General features: G+C 49.5%; 1 protein-coding gene across 2 annotated transcripts in view; it reads right to left on the reverse strand.

Moving 5' to 3' along the window:
• Positions 1-8,196, reverse strand: part of MOCS1 (molybdenum cofactor synthesis 1) — an 11,771-nt gene extending 3,575 nt beyond the window's left edge. Inside the window, exons 1-7 of one of the 2 annotated variants that reach the window (XM_008052779.2) lie at positions 8,037-8,196; positions 5,673-5,734; positions 5,214-5,325; positions 4,770-4,882; positions 4,171-4,281; positions 1,387-1,507; positions 812-859 (exon numbers count right to left, since the gene is read on the reverse strand). In XM_008052779.2, coding sequence (XP_008050970.2) covers positions 812-859; positions 1,387-1,507; positions 4,171-4,281; positions 4,770-4,882; positions 5,214-5,325; positions 5,673-5,720 — 553 coding nt within the window. In that variant the 5' untranslated portion in view covers positions 5,721-5,734; positions 8,037-8,196. The remainder of the gene's footprint in view (positions 1-811; positions 860-1,386; positions 1,508-4,170; positions 4,282-4,769; positions 4,883-5,213; positions 5,326-5,672; positions 5,735-8,036) is intronic. The other variant, XM_021709846.1, reaches the window with a different exon arrangement.
• Positions 8,197-9,898: the final 1,702 nt, after the last annotated feature.

Here is a 9,898-nt window from a genome sequence, read left to right on the forward strand (position 1 = left end):
AGTCTCACTCGGTTGCCCAGATTGGACTGCAGTGGCCGCTCCCGGCCACCGCAGCCTTGACCTGCTGGGCTCCGGCGATCCTTCCGCCTCAGCCTTCCGAGTAGCCAGAATTACAGGCATGCGCTACCATGCCCGACTGATTTTTTGATTTATTGTAGAGATGAGGTCTCGCTGCCCAGGCGGGTCTCGAACCCGCGGGCTCAGGCAATCCACTCACCTCAGCCTCCCAAAGGCGCGGGATTACAAGCTGAGCCACCGAGCCCGGCTCAGACATTTCTAAGAGTTAAGGAATTGAGAAGCTGAGATTCTGGTCACCTCCTCTCTGAAAAGGTGAATTACATCATTAGCTCGCTGCCTCAAGTTCTGCCCAGCACAGAGGCAAACAGATCTATGAATGGGGCTAGACACACACATGGATAGGTCTATACTGCAGAGGCAAGAGTTGCCTGTCATTGTATCCAAGCTGGGAGACTCTAGAGCTGAGGAAAAGATCTCCATTTCAACAGGGAGCTCAACTCTCAGGGAACCACTAACTTAAATGATCATTAAATCTGGAGGACCCCGCCCTGATTTCTGGCAAGAAAGAATAATCATTTCGGAGATATGTACAATGAGGGGAAGCATGATCAAGGAAGAGAAGCTACAGTAAAGGCTGGAGGGGGCAAGAAAAGATGAAGGATGAGCAGAAGAAAAATAAGGATGAGAACATCAGGATGAAATGCAGGAGCTGGGGGTACCTATGCCAGGGGCCCCACCCCACGGGATCTCCAAATGACAAGAGGGAATGGTTACGTACTGATGGGTCACCCACCGATGAGGATCATGGGCCGGTTCTTCATCTGGGAAATACTGAACATGCCTGGGGTAAGGGAAAGATAGGGAAGGAAAGGAAAGCAGGGAGGGAAGGAGAGAAAGGATGGGGAGAGGAGAGTTCATCGAAATGAAGGTGGCCGACAGCCACCATGCACGTGCACTCAGCTCTACGTTTCCTGACAAAAGGTCCCCAAAGGTACACTGCAAGGTCACTCATGACAGAACCCAGAGAACAGTCTGTGGTCCAGGACCCTGCCCTCCCCAACAGAAGGTAATGAGTGGGATGAGAGAGAAGCAATGACAGCCTTCTCCCTACCCAACAAAACAGCCCAAGAGAATTTGAGATCCCCTCTCCTATGCAGCCTCTGCTATGGTAGTTTTCCCATAGAAGAAGCATTACTGCACCCCAAGTCCAGAGGTCCAATAGGAGTGAGTGGTGGTGGGGATGACACTGAGTCCTGCCAGTTTCCTCCTAAGTGTTCCTTGGTCCTCTCTTCCCACAGCCCTGGGCTTCCCTTCCACAGACAATGGCCCACTCCCCATCCAGCCTGGCTGTACCTACCCTGCCCTTACCTGCATGCTGCCGCTTCTTCCTGTCCACAGCAGCCCCAATGATTCTCAGCAGCTCCTGTTCAGAGGCCCCTGCCCGCAGGTGATCCCGTAGAGATACCTCAGAGTTCCCAAAGAGGCAGACCTACAAGGGGGGAAGACCACATGCCTCCCTCATCCCTGAACTGTGGCCTCCCGACCTCTAAGCAGCAAACCTCCATCCCTGGAGTCCCCCTGGGCAGAGCACTAGTACTCAGGCCTTCCACAGCGGGACCCCCAGTATTGAGAGCAGAGGTGCCATAGGGAGGTCAGAGAGGCTAGAAGAGCAAGATGAAAAATCAGACTTCCCAAGGTCTACATCTGAGTTAGTCACATTTCCTTCAGTGTACTTTTAAAAATTAAGTAGATGCCAACAGAGATAGTACATAAATATCCACATCTGGGTGGGTAATGTGGCTCACGCCTGAAATCCCAGCACTTCGGGAGGCAGAGGTGAGTGCCTGAGCCCAGAAATTCAAGGCCAGCCCAGGCAACTTGGCAAGATCTCATTTCTACAATAAATAAAAAAATTAGCCAGATATGGTGGCATGCAATTATAGTTCCAGCTACTCAGAAGGCCAAGGCAGAAGTGTTGCCTGAGCCCAGGAGGTTGAGACTGTGGTGGCAGAGGTTGTGCCACTGCATTCCAGCCTGGGTGACAGAATGAGATTTTGACTCAAAAAAAAAAAAAAAAAAAATCCATATCTGTACCTTCTCCTGAGACATTCTATTGATTGGCCTCTTTACTGCCATAAGAATGATCCCCAATCAGTTGAAATATGTGTTTCCGGAAGCACTGATCTCCTGACATGGCACACAACACACGTCTCATTTCACCTCATGCCCCTCTTGGTCCCATCACTTGTGGACATTTCCTGCCTGTCCCTGCACCTATTTGAGCCTGTCATCCCCGCCTGGTAGCTCAGCAGCCAAGGCTTGGTGGAGATGATATCTTGAGGTCATTCAAATGTCACTCAGAGCTTCAGAGTTCTGTGAAAGGCTAGGAGGGCTCAAGGACAGATGAGGGAGCCTCAGAACTTGAGAAATCTACCACCCTTCCACAGAACCTTAGAGTGTAGCACCCTACTCTGTGCTGGCTTTATATAAGGCCCTGTGCAGGGACAGGAGACTGTTGGAGAGCCCTGGAGGGCAGAGACTGTTAAAAAGATGAGGCTCCAGTGAAATCTGAGATAGAAGGTATAACTGCTTCACTGTGCTGGTTACCTCATTCCTCAGTCCCCCAACCAGGCCCCAGGTTCTGCTCTCTACCCTTCTCTCATGAGGAGCCACCCGCTATGGACTCCCTTTAGCTGGCTGCAGTCTAGGATATCAGATGATGAGAAGAAGAAAGGTGGAGGTATTTCTCCCCTCCTTCCTCCCTGCTTTGATGTCTCTGGCAGCAGCTGTTGCCCCGTACTGCTTAACTGATAACCAGGTGGCCTCCCCTCCAAGGCGCCAGCCCTCCCTGGCTCCAGTGACATCACGGCCTCCCCTTGCCCTTCTTGCCTAGGTGGGAAGACCTGTTTAAGGCTGCTTGTCCCAAATGCCTCAACATCCCTTACTAGTTCTCTTAACCCTGTACATTATAAATGGCTTCTTCATTACATTCTCTTCAGATTTCCACTTGCATGTCCTGCTGGAACCCTGCCTGATCCAGATACAACCTACAGTCCAAGTCAACTCTATATCTCAAGCCCAGAAAAATCCCCTGGATGGTTCCTTTTGAATGTCAAGCTAGAGGCATGTAAACCCAAACCCCTGTCATGCCCCTTCCCAAATCCTAAGGAGATAACAAGGCCTACCAGCTACCTTCACACCTTCCCCTCCTCCTTCCACAAGCATTACTAAGTTCTTTGAGTATTCCTACCTCTTTACTTCACACTCTTACTTATCTGCAGTATCACTGAATGATCATCTAATTGGTGCTCATATCTTCACATTCAACCTGTGGGTTGTTTTTCCTAAAACATGGATGGGGGATCATGTCTCCCTGGGTTCAGAGACTTACAGCATCCTACTGTCAACAGAACACATTCTGAACCAAAGGCCTCTACAATGTGGTCTCTCCATAGCTGATTTTAATCTGCCCTAGTCACACCAGTACAAACCCCAAATATGCATCCTTCTCTCCTCACTTCTCCTACCCCATCTGTTCTTCAAGGCTCACCAAGGTCCATGTGCTCTTCCTGAAGGGCCACCACCCTCAGTGCCTGTCCATTTGTACATCTGACAAGGACTCACATGCTGCCATGTAACCCTTCTTTGATCTTCCTGGAGAGTTTGTACAGCCCTAAGAGCCCTACAGGGCTGAACACACACGACATGTTCACTGGGTATGTGCTCAAATATAGATGTGACATTTCTGGTTTCTGAGCTGAGCCCCTGGGCTGGTGGAAGGGGGACCAACCATGGTGGAGGCCCAGCAAAGTACACTTTGATCCTTCAGCTCCCCCTAATCCGCTGGTAGCACCAAGTATTGGAAAGCGGCTTCTAATAAACCAGAAGCTACTTTTGGGATGGAAGGATGGATGGAAGAGAGGGTGGATGGGATGGAGGAAGGGGGGAATGAATGAATCAGGATGACATTTCCAAAGGGGCTATGAATTTACACTCACCTGCTGCTCCCACAGTCCACCCCTCACACCCAACACTATAGCACCAACCACCCCATGTGCCTTCTGAGCTTTCTCTCCAATTAGAGAATGTGGGAGTGGGGAGATATGGGTACACAGAGGTGGCAAGGGATCCTCATGGAGGAGGGACATTCACCTTGAGGTTCCCATCAGCTGTGATTCGCAGCCGGTTGCAGGTCCCACAAAAGTGCTCAGACATTGACGTGATGAAGCTGATCTGACCTCGGAAGCCAGGGACTTTAAAGGCCTGGGGAGTGGGAAGAAAAGGGCAGTGGAGGAGATGGGGATGGATTCCTGAGCCCAGGTTTTTGCGCCCTGACATCAGAACCCCCACACCTCAGCCTCTCCCAGAGGAGCTCTGGGGAAGGTTCACCAAGGCCCCTGGATGACCGCAGACTCTAGTATGATGGATGGCCTATGAATTCTCTGTCTGTGCCTTGCCTGCCTTAGAAGAAACCTGCCAAGGATACAGGGATCCTATGGGCAGCACATCCAGAGAAGGCCATGTGGAAGAGCGTGTCCTCTGATAAGTGACTTATACCCCTGCCCTGCCCTAGCTGAGTCCACTTATTCATTCATGAAACAGGAGATAGTTATGATGGCACTGGGATGCTTCCTGCTTAAATTATGCCATCCCACACCACTGCATTCTGACCTGAATGCAGCTCCCTTCTAGTTCTCCATCCTAGGATAGAGGTACGATTTGCTTCCAGGCCCACCCTCCTGCTCCCTAACCTTGGCTGTGCTGGATTTCTCCTCTGGCAGCTTCTCCAGCTCTGGCCACTGCTGCCGGACAGTTTCCAGCATCTCCTTGTAGCTGACCATCTTCTTGAAGTTCCACTTGTTGCCTGTGTTTGGATTGGGGGGAGGCAGGAGGAGCTATTAAATCACAGAGTTGAAGGGGCTCTGGGGTCTTCAAGTCTACCACCCACTACAGCCTAGGAATCAGTTCTCCAACCTCCTAGATGGATTTTAGGCCCTATCTAAAACAGGTAGATCAAGTCACACCCACACTGGCTCTGAGAAGTCACCAATGCCCCACCATAACCCCAGATCCAGCTCTTACCAGGCCCCTCCCATCATCCCTGGGGCTAATAGTACCCAGAAGGTGAGCCAGACCTTGCCCATCCCACAGGTCCAGCCTCTTTTCCCTCCCCTGCCACACCCTGTGTCACTGACCATCAAAGGGCATGTACTCTATGAAGCGCACGTCTAGAGGGAGTCCCTCAGTAAAGGCCACAAAGTCCAGGAGTTCGTCCTCGTTCAGGCCTCGCATCACCACACAGTTGACCTGGTAGGGAGACAATGGGACCATGAGGGCCGCCTCCCCTGTATTATTGTGTGGGGCTGTCCTTTGGGGGTCTGGCACCCGCCAATGCCTTCTACTGGGGAATCATTCCTTGCCTCTCCCCACTCAGTTCTCCATAAGTTGGGGGATTCCATGGGGTTGCTGATTTTCTCACTTTTCTTATGGGGGTGAACAGGGCTGGATGCAGCTGGAAAAGAAGCAGTGGGGAGGTACACTTCAACTGCACTGGCTGGGGCTGGGGGTTGTCGTGTGGTCTGGGAGCTGGGAAAGGAGGGCTAAGCCAGCATGGAGGAACAAGTCAGAAGTCAGCAGCAGGGGCACATCCTCACCTTAACAGGGTTGTAGCCCAGCTCGATGGCCTTGTGGATGCCCTCCATGACTTTGTGGAAGCCTGTGGTGATGGAAGAAGAGATAAGAATCCAGGAACTTCCTCCCTTTCCCCTGCCCCAAACCCCACAGGCAAGCACTGGAGCTATAGGGAGCCTCAGAGGCCACCTAGTCTGGAGGTTGGCATATGTTTTCTCTAATGGGACAAAGTGAATATTTTAAAGCTTTGCAAGCTAAGAGGTGAAGTCTGAGGATACTATGTAAGTATATTTCACAAAGTGGTTTCTGACTGAATTCAAAATATGGTAATAATAATGGAGTATAATTTTGTTTAATACAGGTCTGCACATGGGATGGAAGAATGGAATTCTTTTTGTGGAGACAGTGTTTTACTTAATTGAAGTTTCTGGTTAATGTTCCCTATCATTCATTCATTAATTGTGAATGTTACCTGTGGAATCTAACCTTGGCTCAAAGGCTTTACAAAATTAAGCAGAGTGCCAGATCTGGCCCATGGACCATAGTATGTTGACCCTTGATCTAGTTGAACCCTCTCCCAGTCTAGATGGGGAAACTGAGGCCCAGAGAGAGGCAATGCCCTGCTCAAAGTCTCACACTCCATCTTCTAGAATGTAGTTTTACACTTCCTTGTCAGTGTTTTTTCCTCAGTGGTCCATCCATTATTCACTAAGCATATACTTCCAAGCACCTGATATGTATAGGTGCCATTCCAGGGCTGGTCAGGAATTATTACGTGTGTTATTGTCTCAATCATGAGCCATAGTCATGTGATCCCAGGCTGGCTTCTCCTCACTGCCCTACTCACTCTTGCATATCCAATCACTTGAGCACCTACTGTGTGCTGGCCCTCTCCCATGTCCCCAGCTTACACAACCTGGGTGGTGACCCATGAGTCATAACTGGGACCTCACTCTGAGGGAGGATGTCTGGTGGTGGCCTCCAGGGCTTACTGCAGCATTTTCAGGTTGCCCAGTGGGGAGGGCAGAGGGAGGGATGTAGCTCTTAGAACAAATGCTGCTGGGATAATCTAGAATTAGAAGTGTTCTTCTTCATAAAGCACTCCCTGTCTAAAGGCAGGTGGTAGATACAAGAGTATGAATGAGAGGGAAGATCTGACGTCAGGATACACCATCTCCAATCTACAGGCCAGCAAAGGAGAGACTAGCAGAAGGGAGTTAGGTGTATGTGGGGGTACAGCACACAAGTACACCTTCCACTTCCCTACCTCAAAGCCCTTGTGGGTTCTCTGCTCCCATTCCCTCCTCAGAGGACACTCACTTGATCCAAATTCTTCCTGTTCCTCAAGGTCAGCATATATAACTCCTCCTTGAAGCCCTCTCAGTTCCCTCTTGCCAGAAGTTCTCTCTGCCTCCTTGTGGCACTTTCATTAACCACGAGACAAGCAAAGGTCTTGTGAAATTACATCTTTTGGCCCTTAGTAGCCTATAAAGCAGAGGCAATGTCTTATGTGTCTTCTGTTCCACCTCATCACCCCCTGCACCATAGCACTTGGAGCCACCCTTTGTAGAGGAGGGAGACTCTGCGAGTGCTTCCTCTGCTCCTGGAAGGTACAACAGGGAGTCACATGCCAGGGAAAGGGAGGAAAGGATGGTGGACTGATCTTGAAACTGTTTCCAGAGAAGGGGAAGGAGAGCTGGGGCTCTCTGCCATCCCACTGATCTTCCAGAGTCTTCAGTAATATACCACCCCCTCCCCCAAATCAAAGGGTATTCAACCCTGAAGAACCTTCACCCCAGCATGAGGCCTATGACCCAAGAGAAGCCAGGCACTGGGCTAATGAGACTTGGAGCTCGAGACCGGCTCAACCTGTCCACCTCGGCCCTCCCCAAAGAAGCCAAGCAGGAGGAAGGTGTAGATGTGCTTGCAGCCAGAAGTGAAGAGCAGAAGCTTATATGTGGGCAGGCACAGGGACAACCATAGGGGACTGCTGAGGGTCACCCACTGCAATGCACACACAGACATGACACCTCAGGGTGGCTCCTTCAATCCCGAGCTGTCCCATATTTCTTCAGAGCTAATTATAGAATGACCAACTTGGTCCAGTCTGCCAGGGACTGTCTTGGTTTGAAAACAGAAAGTTCTTCATTCTAGAAAGTCCCATAGTCCTGAGCACACTGGGAGGGAGGGGAGGTAGGTTACCCCTAGCTCATTAGCATCTGATTCCAAAAAGTCCTCGACAGACATTAGGCAAGGGTGAGGAGTCAAGAACAAATGCATAAGCTTATTTATAGCCGAGACACCAAGAGGAAGTAACCAGGCACCTCACCTAGCACCAGCCCACCCTCCCCAGCTACTGGGCCCTGGGAGGGAAATCGGCTGATCACCTTTCCTGCGGACGATGAACTCAAATTTGGCTGGCACCAGGGTGTCCAGGCTGATGTTGATGGCACTTAGACCAGCTCTCTGAAGCTGAGGCAGCAGTCGGGCTAGGTTGATGCCATTGGTGGTGACACCGATGGTCCTCAGTCCTTCTAGCCGCTGGAGCTGGGCTGTAGGGACAATAGGAAGGTGTCAGGCTGCTGGTTCTAGGTGAACCTGGGAGAAGGGCTGGGAGGCAAAACTCTTTGTCCAAAAGAGATGGATGGAAAAGGGGCTCTCTGCACACCACCAGTAACTGGGCCTAGCTTAACAGGAAACATAGGAACAAAAACAATGACAAAAATAACTAAAGATTAAGCACTGAGTGCTTACTCTGTGCTAGGTGCTTTGACTGAGTGCTCACTGAAGCCTCACAATAACAATTATCCCATTCAATAAATAGAGGCTCAGAGAGATCAAGAAACTTGCTTAAAGTCACACAGTAAGCACAGCTGGGATTCAAATCCACATATACTTGACTCAGGACTCTGCTGTTAACAACCAACTACACAGGTGCTGATGCTTTATATAATAGAAACAAAAAAACTGTTTCAATTAAGTGCTATTTGAGGGCTCTATTCCACCAAAAATCCCTAGAAATAACAGAAGGATTTTAAAAAATCCATACCAGCATTGGTAAGAAAGAGTGTCATCAATGGTCCAGAAAGGGAAAGCGGTACTAAAAGACAGAAAACAGAAAGGACCAGATGGACAGAGACCTCAGCCCAAAGTGTATTCAAGAGAGGCTCTGTAAAAAGAGGCATGGACTAGCATGCACCAAGTTAGCAGTCATGTGTATAAGGAGGAGAGGGATCCTAAGGCATGTCTAGGAGGTTACCTGGGAGGGGAATTGAATTTGGAGGAGCTGGGCAAGTTGGCCTCATCATTCCCTGCAAGCGGGCAGAAGGCAGCAAGAGGAGCATTGGCCTCAGGGCTGGAGCAACAGTGTAGACACTTGAGCCAGCCATGAGGGCAAGCCCTGAATCCTGATGACAATCAGCAGAACCTCTGCTTCTTCACAACCCCAGGGTAACCAGCAGAAATAGAAACAGCACGGCCAGGCAGGCCAACAGGGACTTCAGGCACTAAGATGAGTAGACATCCAAGAGTCACCTTACATTTAAGGAGGACGCTGTGAAAGAAAGAAAACCAATGAAGGAGGAAGAAAGAAGGAGAAGCAACAGCCGTGACAGAAGCTGATGCTTTTACAAAGCAGAGTAAATATCCTCATCAGGAATCATGCATCACGAAAACAAGAAAAAGAACTCATTAGGACGCTTGAAAATTTACAAAAAAAGTTATGGAGAGAAAAAGCTCAATGGAAAAGCAGAATGAGCACCTAGGAAGAATACATGAGAACCTAGGAAAATTGAGCCAAGGCGCTCTTGAAGAACTGTGTACAAAAGAACGAAAAGAAAAAAAAATAAATGGTGTCCAAATGTTCACAGTAGTTATCTTGGATCTGTAGGATTATATGTCATTTTTATACTTACAGCTAAAAAAATTTTTCTGTAATGAAGTTTTCTTTTTAATGTGGGAAAACCTACAAACATGCGACACACATATGTGTGGTTTTTAGTTGACCCCTTGTGGTTAGTTGACCTTGTGCAACATGGACAGTGCCACAGACTAGCCTCTTCCAGCCACCAGACCAGGGGCTTCTGAGAAACTACGTGCCTGCATGTCTCTGTGGGGAATCAGCTCAGTTCCACGTGAAAGCAGAAGCCAGGCGGAAAGTGCTCCGGTGAGTCTGAATTGCGAAAAAGGCAGCAGAAGATTACAAAGTTAATCATCAGTTTAGGTAGGGGTGTGCGGAAATGCATATGCT

Source organism: Carlito syrichta, unplaced genomic scaffold (assembly GCF_000164805.1).
Source record: "Carlito syrichta isolate Samal-C Ts95f unplaced genomic scaffold, Tarsius_syrichta-2.0.1 Scaffold287502, whole genome shotgun sequence".
In the NCBI taxonomy this organism is placed as follows: Eukaryota; Metazoa; Chordata; class Mammalia; order Primates; family Tarsiidae; genus Carlito; species Carlito syrichta.